This window comes from Pollachius pollachius, assembly GCF_949987615.1.
Source record: "Pollachius pollachius genome assembly, chromosome: 2".
Classification (NCBI taxonomy): domain Eukaryota; kingdom Metazoa; phylum Chordata; class Actinopteri; order Gadiformes; family Gadidae; genus Pollachius; species Pollachius pollachius.
In genome coordinates, this window is record NC_136935.1 from 40924809 (window position 1) to 40939106 (window position 14298).

Sequence of the window (14298 nt, forward strand, 5' to 3'; positions counted from 1 at the left end):
AGACATTTGAATCCCCCCCCCCCCGCCCCCCCCAAGTCCAATCCCCGAGGGGGACGTTTCATTGGCCTGTTATTTTTATTGTGGCAGTGCAAAATGAAACTGGTAGCTCCTGGTATCGGCACCGAAGCAGGGCGGTGGATGGGAGGCACAAAAATCAATACAGCAATATCACAGCCAGACTTATCAGTGGCCCACTTCTTACTGGGGGTCACCAAGGAGCAACTACCTTTAAGTGTGTGTGGGGGGTGGAGGGGGCAAACTCAATTGTGAAACAGTTTGGGGGTGGAGCGGTGGGTGGGGGTCTGATTAAGGACTATTGCAGGACTGAGTAAAGGTGATGGTGGGAGTGAGATCCTGACATCCCGCCACGAAATGAAAGCTTTCAATTCATTATTATGGTTGGAGGAGCGCTATGGAAGGGGCTCCCAACGTTTGTTGAGATAATGTGAGACTATATACAGTGGGGCAAAAAAGTATTTAGTCAGCCACCAATTGTGTTCGTTTTTAAGTTCTCCCACTTAAAAAGATGAGAGAGGCCTATAATTTTCATCATAGGTATACCTCAGCTATGAGAGACAAAAATCTAGAAAATCACATTGTCTGATTTTTAAAGAATTTATTTGCAAATTATGGTGGAAAATAAGTATTTGGTCAATAACAAAAGGTCATCTCAATACTTTGTTACATGCCCTTTGTTGGCAATGACAGAGGTCAAACGTTTTCTGTAAGTCTTTACAAGGTTTTCACACACTGCTGCTGGTATTTTGGCTCATTCCTCCATGCAGATCTCCTCTAGAGCAGTGATGTTTTGGGGCCTTCGCTGGGCAACACAGACTTTCAACTCCCTCCAAAGATTTTCTATGGGGTTGAGATCTGGAGACTGGCTAGGCCACTCCAGGACCTTGAAATGCTTCTGACGAAGCCACTCCTTCGTTGCCCGGGCGGTGTGTTTGGGGTCATTGTCATGCTGAAAGACCCAGCCACGTTTCATCTTCAGTGCCCTTGCTGATGGAAGGAGGTTTTCACTCAAAATCTCACGATACATGGCCCCATTCATTCTTTCCGTCACACGGATCAGACGTCCTGGTCCCTCGGCAGAAAAACAGCCCCAAAGCATGATGTTTCCACCCCCATGCTTCACTGTAGGTATGGTGTTCTTTGGATGCAACTCAGCATTTTTTCTCCTCCAAACACGACGAGTTGAGTTTTTACCAAAAAGTTCTATTTTGGTTTCATCTGACCATATGACATTCTCCCAATCCTGTTCTGGATCATCCAAATGCTCTCTAGCAAACTTCAAACGGGCCCGGACATGCACTGGCTTTAGCAGGGGGACACGTCTGGCACTGCAGGATTTGAGTCCCTGGCGGCGTAGTGTGTTAGTGATGGTAGACTTTGTTACTTTGGTCCCAGCTCTCTGGAGGTCATTCACTAGGTCCCCCCGTGTGGTTCTGGGATTTTTGTTCACCGTTCTTGTGATCATTTTGACCCCACAGGGTGAGATCTTGCGTGGAGCCCCAGATCGAGGGAGATTATCATTGGTCTTGTATGTATTCCATTTCCTAATAATTGCTCCCACATTTGATTTCTTCACACCAAGCTGCTTACCTATTGCAGATTCAGACCTCCCAGCCTGGTGCAGGTCTACAATTGTGTTTCTGGTGTCCTTTGACAGCTCTTTGGTCTTGGCCATAGTGGAGTTTGGAGTGTGACTGTTTGAGGTTGTGGACAGGTGTCTTTTATACTGATAAGGAGTTCAAACAGGTGCCATTAATACAGGTAACTAGTGGAGGACAGAGGAGCCTCTTAAAGAAGAAGTTACAGGTCTGTGACAGCCAGAAATCTTGCTGGTTTGCAGGTGACAAAATACTTATTTTCCACCATAATTTGCAAATAAATTCTTAAAAAATCAGACAATGTGATTTTCTGGATTTTTTTTTTTTCATTTTGTCTCTCATAGCTGAGGTTTACCTATGATGAAAATTACAGGCCTCTCTCGTCTTTTTAAGTGGGAGAACTTGCACAATTGGTGGCTGACTAAATACTTTTTTGCCCCACTGTATATATATAACCAATATAAATATATCAGAGGATGTGCTTGCTATGTTAGCACCAGAGATTAGAAACAAGGCCTTTGAATAAGAAGGACCTTTCACCGGCTGCATCTGTTAAAGAACGGTGCTAGATATCCAGAGATCCTCAAGAGATACACAGCCTTTGGGTTCCTGGCTTGTCTATCCACTTTGCCATTTTCCCTAGCTTATGGTATGTCGGATTTAAGGCACACACATGACCTTACAAATACCATCCCATCAAAAATATCTCAAATACCAAATCGGAATATCTTCCCTGTGAGAATATGACATTTTTTAACAAGTAGTAATTTTACTCCTCTTGTACTCTCCCTTATCTTGTATCACATTTTTCTGACACTAGGCGAGTGACTTGTGTTTGTTCCAGCGGGCCTCATCCAGCACATACAACGGTGGTTATGTGACTGACAACAGACTAACAATGGCAACCAAAAGAACTGGCTCAAAAATAACCTATTAGGTGGGATCGGGGAAAGCGGTCGGTTCAGTGACCGGTCAAGCTACACGTGGGTACATCATGAGAAGCTCAGGTCACTGTGCCCAACGCTGGTGGAGTAAGAGCAGGTAAAGGTGCGAGTGAAACGGTCAATGGGGGTACCACCGTGAGCCCAGGGCCTCAGGCCGGTCTATTTGAGGCTGAGAGTGTATACAAGGTGCCCAGTGAAGCAAGCCTGTAACAGACAGCACTGCCCCCACCACGTCCCCAAGCCTGGGGGAGGTGCATTGTTTTCCATCCCTCCAGGGCCCGCTCCAGCCCGCCGCCACGCACACATCCGTGGATCTTTGTAAACACAAACAAGTCTGTTTTTAAAAGCCTGTGTGTGTCCGGCCGCAGATTCCGAAATCACCCCCGTCAGAACTCGCCACTGCCATTGTGAAACAAGCCCGCAGGAAACACTTGAAATAGATTTGGTCAGAAAAGCGACCAAACAACAACGGAAAAAATTGCGGTTCCAGTTAGCTATAAAAAGGAGGATTACCTAAATAATGAGTTCACAACAAAAACTGTAAAAAATAAAAAAAAATGACATGGCAACGGGGAGACAGGAGTCGGACAAGAGCTGTAGCCCCACTGTGCTGATTAACTCCCAGCACCCCAGGGAGGGCTTCTCTTCCCTGTGAGCCGCCAGTGAGAGAGACCCGTCTGTGAACCTTAAAGAAAGCATAACGTTTTACTGCATGGCAGAGGTTTAGCACTGGGACTGGGAGGAGGAGGAGGTGGAGGAGGACGAGGAGGAGGAGGTGTTCTAGACAGTCAGAGCCCTTCAGGCCAGTACCTCTCAGGCCTGTCTGCACTTTTTTAGTGCTGGCAGGGCCCTGAGAACCCAGGGAGCGAGGGAGAGCAGAGGAGAGGAGTGGAGGAGGGGAGGTGAGGACGCTGTATTCCTGTCACTGGCGAACTACACCCCCAGCGGGAGTATAACGGACAGGGCCTCAGCATGACAGGAAATGATTTTGGGTGAGATGGCGAGGGGGAGGTGGATGGGGTTGGGGGTGTTTGAGCCGTCAGACGGAGGTAGGGGGCATAATCGCTGCCCATGGGTCAAGGCCGAGTGGGCGCTACAGCTGTGCGTGAAAGGCAGCGTTTGTATTGCGGAGCTGGTTGGAAGAGGAGGGGTGTGGGGGGGGGGGGGGGGGGGGTAAGGAAGGTATTTCAAGGGAGGTGGGGGGGGGGGGGACCCAAGGCGAGACCTGAAGAGACAGGGCAGAAATTAACACTGCACAATGTTTGGCTAGCATTATATGCCAAACATGATCTGCTGTCGAAAAACGACTCTTCTGTGTGTGTTTGTGTGTGTGTGTATGTCTTTGTGTGTGTGCATGCCTGTATGTGTGTGTATGGACACACGTCATTATTAAGCTGCAGTACAGGGTGCTATGTTTGAAAAGTAAACATTTTTCCTTAGGGTTGGCAGTGACAGATCGGGATTAGGGGGTGGGGGGGGGGGGAGAGAGAGAGTGACAGACAGGTTGGAACCGGCTATTAGGTCAACTCCTCCATGTTCTCTCAAACTGTTACCACTCGCTTGTTTTCCCCCCAGCCCCATGAAAGCCGTGCGCATCGGGCTACCCGCTTTTTGTTTTAGCCAACCGCGCTTTGCCATCAAGCCGCGAAGGAACTGTACCGAGGGGACACGCCGAGGTAGAAGAAAGGTCCGGGAAAGGATGAACATTTGTTGGGTTTTGGGGGGGTTTTGATTCATGGGACAGGATAGAAGAAAGCCTGTAATCTGCCCCTCCACTGATCTTACTTGCTGTTGCGTACGGTGGCTTTGATGCATTTGAAATATTGTTATTCTGTAGTTCCTCCTCAGATCCCACACACACCAAAAGAGATCCACTTGGACGGGCTTTGAACCTATTTACCGACAGCTTTCCTTCTCCTGGTGTAAACTCTCCCTCTATCCATTTCCAGACATAATACACACGTCAACATCACGACCACGGGGCTATTTGTGTCCGTGTTTGTGGAGCTGTCGACGCGGTGCCAGCCACTCTCCCCTCTCACCTCAAACTCTGCATGTTTCTGGATGTCTTCGGCCCTCTGTCGGCTGAGGATAAACTCTGCCTCGTTGGCCACCCGCACCAGGTGGTCCTTCATAGTGTGACTCAGAAGTCTGTAGGGAGAGAGACAGAGAGAGAGAGAGAGAGAGAGAGAGAGAGAGAGGGAGATCAAGACACCCTCATGAAAACCCGCTGCGGGAAGACGTAACAGGATTAGGATGGTAATGCTGTCAATCATTTTTTTAGGATTTAAGTGCCAATAAAAAACTCATCAGGCTTAAGATTTGCTTCAACACACCGACAGCTGGTAGGTCATCTTGGGGATTAATACGGGAAAACAAAGTTTAATATCTGTGTAATATCAATACACCATCGACAATGAGCCATGGCCAATGAGAAGGAAATCTAATTTAGCCCAGCACACCAGAGGTGACCTCTGTCCAGAACCAAGGGGCTAATTGATTTGTTAATGGTATTCATCTGACAGAGGCCCAGGGCTTCTGCCCATGTCAGTACACATGTAACCTACAACCTCTCACCCAAACACACTCTCCCTTTTCTGTGTTAATAACACATGCATACACATACGGGTGTGTGTGTTAGAGAGGGCGAGTCGATGTAAGTGTGTGTGTGTCTGAAGGGTGGGGCGGGGCCTAGGGTGTGTGTGTTTGTGTGTGTGTGTGTGTTTGTGTGTGTGTGTGTGTGTGTGTGTCTGAGTGTGTGTGTGTGTGAGACAGAGAGAGAAACCCCTCTCTGGAGCAGGAGGTCAGGCCTGTGCAAAGTGGAACAATAACAGACCACAGGCCAGCATGGACTGGGGGGGGGGGGGCAGAGGGGGATGGGAGGGCTGTGCTGGGTGGAGGTTAGGGGCCAGAGAGTGGGCTGGGAGTAGGGTGGAGGGGGCATGACAGGCTGGGCTGGTGGAGGTTAGGGGCCAGGGAACGGTTGTAACCCAAGCCTGCTGTTTCAGAGCAGGTCAGCAGGGGAGCAGAGGCCCCTGTGCCTCCAGAGGCCCCTGTGCCTCCAGAGGCACAGGGGCCTCTGGAGGCACAGGGGCCCCTGGAGCCTCCGAGCACGCCCCTCCGCCAGATTTAAGATGCTAGGGCTTCATACATATGGAGGAGGCACACACTTAAACATGTGCGTACCCACGTACAAATGTTTGCATGCACGTTCAGGGAGCCAAGACTCAAACATGCATTTCGGATTGGTACAAAATAATATATATACGCGGTGCTGTAAATAACTTTTTTGCATTTCACTAAAGCAGATATAAACGGGAAAATAAACGTGAGCAGGGAAAAAGCTAACCTGGCTTGAGCTGTTTGTTTTTCTCAGGTGAGTAATGATGTAAGTGACGAAAAATGCAGCTTTGTTCATTTCGCATGCACGGCTAAAATAAATCCCGGCGGCTTTTCAGTTGACACAAAATGTTTGAAATGTTTCAAAAATCATTTTTCCTTTAAACCCCGATTTTTTTTTTGCCCAACTTCCTAACGTACAATGCGATGATGGATTTCAAATTTAATACAAACTAGGAGACGGAGGGAAAAAAAAAAAGGAAAAAAAAATGCATGCACACACTAAAGCCAGTACCAACTGCTCTAAAAGCAGGAGAGCGGGCAGGGTCAAGTTACAGCCCTCCCCCCCAACCCCACCACCAACGCAAATCATTATAGCCTCACTATAGTAACCACTACCAGAGTGTGGCAGAGTTGCCGCACAGTGGACGGCCAGTTCCTCCGCTCTCTTTCCCTCGTTATATAAAAGTACACCGCCGGCCTCATTAGCATTAGCTCGGATTAGCCTGACGAGCGCTTCATGCGATCCGCTGATCAATAATGGAAGGCACGGGGGAGCCAACCCCCTCCCACATTGGAAATTGATGAGCGACGAGAGAGAGAAGTGAATTAGGAAGAGAGGAGAGGAGCGATATATCCTCAAGCTCTCGAACGATGGCGGAGGGACAAATAAGGAGACCGTACGTCGGAGACGCATGTAGCGAATAAAGCGAGGACAGATGGTGAAAGGCCAAGGAGAGAGATAAACTCAGATGTGAACTCACAGGGCCAGACATGGAGAAGGAGTGGGGGGGATGATGGTGGGTGTGTGTTTGTATGTGCACATGTGCGTGTGGGGGGGGGGGGGGGGGGGGGAGGTGATTTCCCAAGTGTCACAGAAGGACTCTGAGATCAAAATCCCCGTCACCACCCTCTCCATCCACCCCTTGTCTTCCCGAGCCCCCTGTGGGACGAGCAGGTATCGAACGGAGCCTTGAACTCCCGGGCCTGCCCTCCAACCCTCCCCCTCGCTGCCCTCAGCTCCTCTTTCCCTGCCCATTGATTTTTTATTTGCACTTTTTTTTTTATCTTCCTCTGCCGAACCTTCACTAGGAGACCCATGACAGGAGGTCGGGGGGAGGGGGGGCTAGGGGCCGTCCCAGAGATCAGTGGTGTGGGTGGGGGGGAGAGGTGGCTGACGGGCCGGCAATGGGAAGATAATGAAGAGGTGGTGCTGTGAGGAGATGGATCGGGAATCAGGGTACAGACCTGCCCTCATTCACCAGCTCGATGAAGGCCAGCCCAGCGTTCTTCTGGATGGAGTTCTGCCATTCCTGTAATACACACACACACACACACAATGTGGGGTCAGTGCCAACGTTTGTTAAGTGATACACACTAAATGCATTTAACACATGGCACAGCTAAAAGGGGAAAGGGAAAAGGGAGTTCTGACTTGGGAAACAGATGGGTCACCGTTAAAATAAGTTTTTTTTTTCATTCCTTAAATAAAAACTGGTGTTTGTCTTTATTAGGTCGGGGCAGATGGATTTAGAATTAGAAAACCCAAAAGGGAGAAAGGAGATATCAGCCAGTGCCCAGATCCATTGATCATCAGCGACCTTAAAAAGTGGAAGCTAATGTAACAAAGCTTGTTGCTGAGCCTTTCCTGCTAGCATCCACACGATGACTTATTGCTAACAAATCATTTATATGGGTACGACGCTAAAACTAGCACATGCTATCGCAAGCACACACACACGCACACACGCACACACACTCTATGGCCTCAGATGCTATGGAGATTAAGCACAGAGCAGTAGAGTAGATGCATACATCACGACGCTGAAGTGAGCGTGCTAAGACCCCCTCTCCCCCTTGAGAAAAGTTATGGTTTGGAGGTGTCAGCTTAAACAATTCAAACAAGCTCCGCGTTGGACTTTAAATTCTCAGCTACGACACGGATGGGGAGAAGGAGGGGGAGAAGGAGAAGGAGGAGGTGGAGGAACTGGTCGCCATCGGCACTCGTGTTCCGTTCAATATTTCAACACCTTCGACACAACCGTCAAAAGAATAATAAAGCAACAAGGTCGCCCGTCTGAACTTCACATTGCTTTTTCCCCCTCTTCCTCTCTCGGGACGGGGAGAAAAATGCACTCCCAATCTGAAGTTAACAGACTTAAAACTTCCCAGCTATGGCCATCTTTAAATCCTATAGGAGCTAATCATTTGATAGAAATGGAATTGCACTTAGTGTAAATATAAAGACAATCGAAAAAATGTTGTATGCAAGTTATTCAAGTTTTTTGTAATAAAGGTAAACACTTTGTTAATATAAAAAATGCCTGCATACACATTTCAAAATCCAAGGGCTCAAAATGAAGATAAAAAGTGTGAGTGAAAGTGGGAACGCTTGCGATGAACTCCGCTCCCCTCCGTGTCTCGGGCTGGATAGAGGAGTGCGTGTTTATGCCCTTTCAGCGAAACGTCCCAAGCCCACAGGAAGAATGAGTGTTACAGGGAGGAAGGAACGGCTCAGTTTACAGCCGTTTCTCGGGACACATCCCAGTGCATTAGCGCATGCGTTGCCATTCATATCACCCTCTCCCAGGTTTTTCTCCTTAACCCTGACGCGTGTGAAACCATCAGAACGGATCACATTCGAACAGAAACCACTCTTAATAAAAAAATAAAAACACAAAAAAGGGGGAAAATGCCTGTGAACCATCAGTCTGAGACCAAGGGTTCCGAGCAGTGGCAGTGAGCTTGCAACCAAATCAAAATCAGAAGTGCTTTTTGTCTCGGCGGAAAATATTGGCATTGACCGTGTTTACAATACATTCAAAATAGCGCCGGGCAAAGAGGGCGAATACACGTCAGGGGTTTGGGAGTGTAAATAGAGTTGTTTTATTCTTTATTTTTAAACACTGGCAGAGCAGGCCCTTTTTTGTGGCAGACAGGGTCGGGACTCGGAGGAAGTGTGTCAGAGAAGCCCGGGGGCCCCTGGAGGTTGAAGGACATTAACCATGAGCTGGAGGCCTGGGGCTGGGGGCCTGGACACGGACACGCCAGACCACTACAAGACCCCTGCTCTCTTAAATAAACACAAATCAGAAGCAAGGTGGTAAACAATGTTGCACGCACTCAACGGTAAAGGAAACACGAGCGAACGCTTAAATGATTGGGATTCAAAGTCAACAGTGTTTTTTTTTTCTTTTCGAAAAAGCCAAAAATATATTGTAAAGCGGCATTTGGATACCTTTCAAACACTGCCTTGGACACTAAAAACTAATCAAGCCTTTGATTGGGGCGCTGAACACTGGACAAACGCACGGGAGGTCATTGGCATGTCTTGGGGAAATAAACGGACAAAGGGGTGATGGCAAGACGAATGGTGTCATTATGGGCCAAGAAACGTGTGTTGGAGTTCAATTAAAAGAGAAGCGCATTGACCCTGATCAGAGACATCAGGACAGGTCGCGGTGACAGACAGCGACCGCAGGGACAATTCAGTGATAGGATATTGGATTTGGTCAGCAGTGTCGTGACTTTTATGGCGGCGATAAGGGGCGGCGGCCACAGCTCCCCTCCCGATGATGAGAGGATACAAGCAGCCATTTGTGACCTATCACCTTTAACCTGACCTCCCGCCTGATGATAGGGCACTGCGCGATCGAACTCCCCCCCAACTGCCACCACCCTAGTCTCGATCGGGAGCTTCTCGTCAACATGCGTACATTTGACAGATTCTCTGAGCTATAGAAAAAATAGAAAATATGTGTGTGTGTAACAGTGTTTTGCGTGAAATCCTGTGTTTGTATTGTGCGTCAATAAAGAGTAAGCGACAACGAGGCATTAATTGAACATGCCAGCCGCTGGGACAGACCAGAAGCCCACAAGACTGCCCCTTTGTTTGGGCAGCGACGGCAGTGAGTCTAAACACACACGCCACGCACTTCCGTCATTGCAGCTGATTATCCATAATCAACATCTAAATATACCACCGCCGCCGCGGGTGACAGAAGGCAGACTTCCTCTGCAAGAAAAGTAGTCCTTCGAACATCAGGCAGGATCGCCACAACAATGTAAAAATCTGACACGGACGGCTGAAGGCTTGACCCCTCAACAAATAGACGGGGCTAGTTCTGGTCAGTCCCTCTCACGAGTTACGCAGAGACCGGGGACGGCCAAGGAAGACCGCAGGGTTTTTTATTTATTTATTTATTTATTTATTTATCCATCTATTATTGGATGGAGGAAACAGGACGCCGGACCTGCTTTGGCTGTTTGATCCGGCGTTAAATTCAATTACATAGTGACAGAGTGGGGGGAGGGAGGCTGCAAACATTTCAACGATAATCTGGGGGAACAGCACCAGCCGTGTACATTCCTCAATGAGGCAATCACACGATAAACATCTATTCCACCAAACACGCAAACAACACGCATCAGCGTGCATCCAGTTGGTTGAAAAAGTTGATTTTGTTTTATTGTATTTAGTTTATCGTTAGTTCGTTGTCGAGAAGTGTGGAGCTCGTCAACTGCTATTTCCCGACTGTCGGAAAAACAAGAGTAGAAATATGTTAACACCGACGTCTCTGTGTGTATGTTAGTGTGGGCAGATGTTATCTTGGTAAAGGAAAACATACATCTCAAAGTGATGCTTGTGTGATCGAAATCCCAACTAAGGGAATATTTCCTTCCATACTTCCAAATATTTACACTCAAGAATTTTCAAATCCTCGTGAAGTCTTTAATTTTGCCATTATCAGCCGTATATCATTTATACCCAAGTATTTTGGAATTCTTTTTTTTTATTAACTAGTTTTAAACTTTTTCTTTTTATAGTAATATGATAATAACATAATATTATAGTATTATAAATAAATAAATGACAGATGGAAGTAAGATGTAAATAATTTATCTTATTCTGTTTTGCAATGACCCTGTTCGGCACCATATGAATAGTATAATGTAAGATTTCATATTTTTTTAAGGAAAATAAATTTTATGTATTTATCCAAATTGTTCCAAAGAGACTTTATTGGCTAGATGAATAAAAAAATATTAAACATGTATAAATACCAATAAAAAGTTAAATTTATTAGATTAATCTAATAGACCCATCTACCTCATATAATTAGATATTTTTTATTTAAAAATAAAAAACGATTAAAATGATTAATACAAACTTCTAAATAAGCCTGTATTTATAATTCTGAATTAATATCTAAGCCGTATAGCCTGGAATCAAATCCAGTATTAAAGCATGAAAATATCCTAAAAAGCCATCACAGGGGAAGTGCATAAACACAAGTGATCCACTGACTTCATATCTAAACAAAGGTAAAACGACACGTTATATATTATTAATGATCGTATCATCTCTATGCTAAATACTATAATTCTCAAAAAGGTGGACATAACTTTGGCAACATGCTATTCTGAAAGAGGGGTAAAAAGAGGGGTAAATATCCACTCCCACACAGAGCTCAGACAGGGGAGGGGCGTGGAGTCCATTATACCAGCAGGACAGCGAGGGAGAGGGACAGAGGGCCGCATTCCAAACCCTTACAGCCTGGACCCCGCTAGGTAAGAAAACATGAACAGTGCCCGTCCATAGGACAGACCCTCTTGTCAAGGGGAAAACTCATATACTGGGAAAAACTATTAAATTCCACAGATAAATAACGGACCCTTCATGCCCCTTGGGTCCCTGGGTCCCTATGCTAAAATTAAATAATAATGGGAGCTAAATTAAAAGCCACACCATGTTTTAAGAGTCACTCGCGTGATGCTCCCCTGGCAGCGAGACCTCACTTCCTGTCTGTAAGCTCCCCCTTCCCGGCCCCAGACCCCCATAGCATCACATCTCCCCGCTCCATAGCTGCCATCGGCGGGGAGCCGACAGCAGTAAGTGCCAGTTGGCGTTGGCGTGTTTTCCGAGAGCTACCAAAATGGAACCCGGTGGAGCTATGATACGATCCACCTGTCCCCACCGAAGGGGGGCTGGTGGGGAGAGGGTTGGTGCATATGGAGGACCGCATGGGGATGAAGGTGAAGAGAGCTGAGGTGAGGAGTATTGAGGAGCAGAGGTGAGGAGTAGTGAGGAGCAGCAAGCCAGGAGGAACAAGGCTAAGGAGAGGTTGGGAGGGAAAAATAACACTTTGATCGACATTGATCTTGAAACGAATGTGTGTGTGTGTGTGTGTGTGTGTGTGTGTGTGTGTGTGTGTGTGTGTGTGTGTGTGTGTGTGTGTGTGTGTGTGTGTGTGTGTGTGTGTGTGTGTGTGTGTGTGTGTGTGTGTGTGTGTGTACGTACGTACTTATGTACATGTGTGTGATAGATGTGTGTGTGTTCGTGAGAGTGTGTTTGGCTACGCAGTGGGAAGCAGCTCTGGCTGTGAGTATGGAGAGCCTCGTTCTGGAGGGAAACATATTTTTTGGTCCCCTGCCTCGAACCACATTCCTGGTCCCTTCCCTCACCTTTGCTCCGCTGTGTTCAAAAATGTTTCATACAGCAAACTCATGCCGTGCTCTCAACATATCAAATACCTCCGCAAAAGAAAGAGAAAAAAAATGAAATGCTGCTGCTTTGCCATTAAAAATAAATAAGCTGATGTGTAAATGGGAGTCAATGGCCCTTTGTTTATTTATGTCCGTTGAAAAGCAAGACGTTAAATGCCTTTAAAGCGAAATCCAAAAAACGTCACTCAGATATTTTTTCCATTAGTCTCCACAGCTAGGTGAAGACTGAAGTAAGTACTTCAACCAAAACCAATGGAAATATATATTATTTTTGTCGCTTTGGGGAGGGCGTAGCATCTGAGTTGCTGTGGCTTATGGTCCCAGCGTTCCCAGCGTCAGGGTATTGATCCAGGCAGGGGCCAGGGGGGACAGAGCGAACGCACACCCGGGCTCCGAGCGCTGCCTGCGGGGGGTTAAACTCCACAGCGACACGACTCTCCGCTTCCATCATGGAGGTCAGCGAGGCCAGAGGTCAGGGGGGAAGCCAAGTCTCTGTCTACTCATTGACTGGGGACAGAGGTGTCCATCTGTTAAACAGGTTAACTTTAGAAGCGAGGGCTGGCTCGCTATGCCCCGACTCTGGGCGTGGGATGATGAGAGTGGATTAGTGGATTAGCTGCTGCTGCTGTTATTGAATATCTATTTAGGGATTATCCGGTATCAATGGACCAGGATATGAACCGATAAGCACTGCTCGCTTGTATCAAAGAGGTGAGTGCTGAAGTCAATGTGTGTATTTAATGATGTTTTAAATTGCATCTTGATAAAGTACCTATTTACGAGTGGAAAAATAAGGGACTACAATGAAATACATTAGCAATTACATTAAAAAAAAAATCTAGAATACATACGACAGGGAATCAAAAAGTTCCAGTATTTCCACCATAATCTCCTACAGTAGATCACACACACTGTCTCCATAAATATTTCTATCCTCCCCTTTTCTATTTTTTTTTCGTGGACGTGCACTCCTTCACTAGTGGAGGGACCTCTGTAAGTGGCTCTTATCAGCACTCCAGCATCGCAGTTACCACCTCCCTCCCTCCACTCTCTCCATACAGGATGCGTTCCTGATAAATGGCAGTAAGACGGATGGGCAGACAGAGGGGCCGACCATAACGGCTGATCTACAGGACACAAACGCGCTCGCCGCAGAGATTTGTGAGCCTCGACGGCGCTGATAATGGCGGACGGTCCGAACCATCCCTCAACGCTCGAACATCAAGGCGCACGGGGAGGAGGGGGGGAATAGAAAAAGTTAAAGCTATTTCTCTTATTCTGCGGTCTTTATTTATTCACGCCGTTTCTTTTCTTTTCTCTGTTGTAGCGGTCTTCCCCGTCACCCGCCGAGTGCCCCTGGTTAACGTGGCTGCCGTAAATGTGACCGTTGAGGGGAAATACCATGTGAAAGAGGGACAGGGAGAGAGAGGTCGACTGTCAGGGCAAATTAGGGCTGTTTCAGTGACAGAGGCTCTTTAGACCTGGTGGTGTTGGCTGATGACATGCATGTGATATTCGAGGCCACGGCCACAGGAAGTCCTGATTCCCTGCTGCCTCAACCTTCTCATAATAACCTCATGATACACAAACTAAAACAAACAGCCAGAAAGCCATTCACGAGAAAAAGCGTGGCTTTACGCAAAAACATTTAGCATCGTACATGCCTACGTCGCTAAACGCCTACCTTCTCTAACGAGGCGCTGTCCACTTTTTTGCAACATGCTTACTTTGCCAGTGGTTAATAGCGCTTGAAGGGACTGCATAGCTACTGTATTAAACATCACTCCGTTAACTATATGACGCCTCCTATGGGGTCATTAATCCTGACTTTGTATATGCAGCGGTGGGCGAGCGCGGATCGATACGGCCGTGATTTACGCCACCCCCGTGCT

General features: G+C 47.2%; 1 protein-coding gene across 6 annotated transcripts in view; it reads right to left on the reverse strand.

The window, feature by feature from the left end:
• Nucleotides 1–14298, reverse strand: part of lrba (LPS-responsive vesicle trafficking, beach and anchor containing) — a 183672-nt gene that overhangs the window by 100999 nt on the left and 68375 nt on the right. For all 6 annotated transcript variants that reach the window (XM_079728923.1, XM_079728920.1, XM_079728922.1 and 3 more), the window contains exons 34-35: nucleotides 7148–7212; nucleotides 4603–4711 (exon numbers count right to left, since the gene is read on the reverse strand). In XM_079728923.1, the coding sequence (XP_079585049.1) occupies nucleotides 4603–4711; nucleotides 7148–7212 (174 nt within the window). The remainder of the gene's footprint in view (nucleotides 1–4602; nucleotides 4712–7147; nucleotides 7213–14298) is intronic.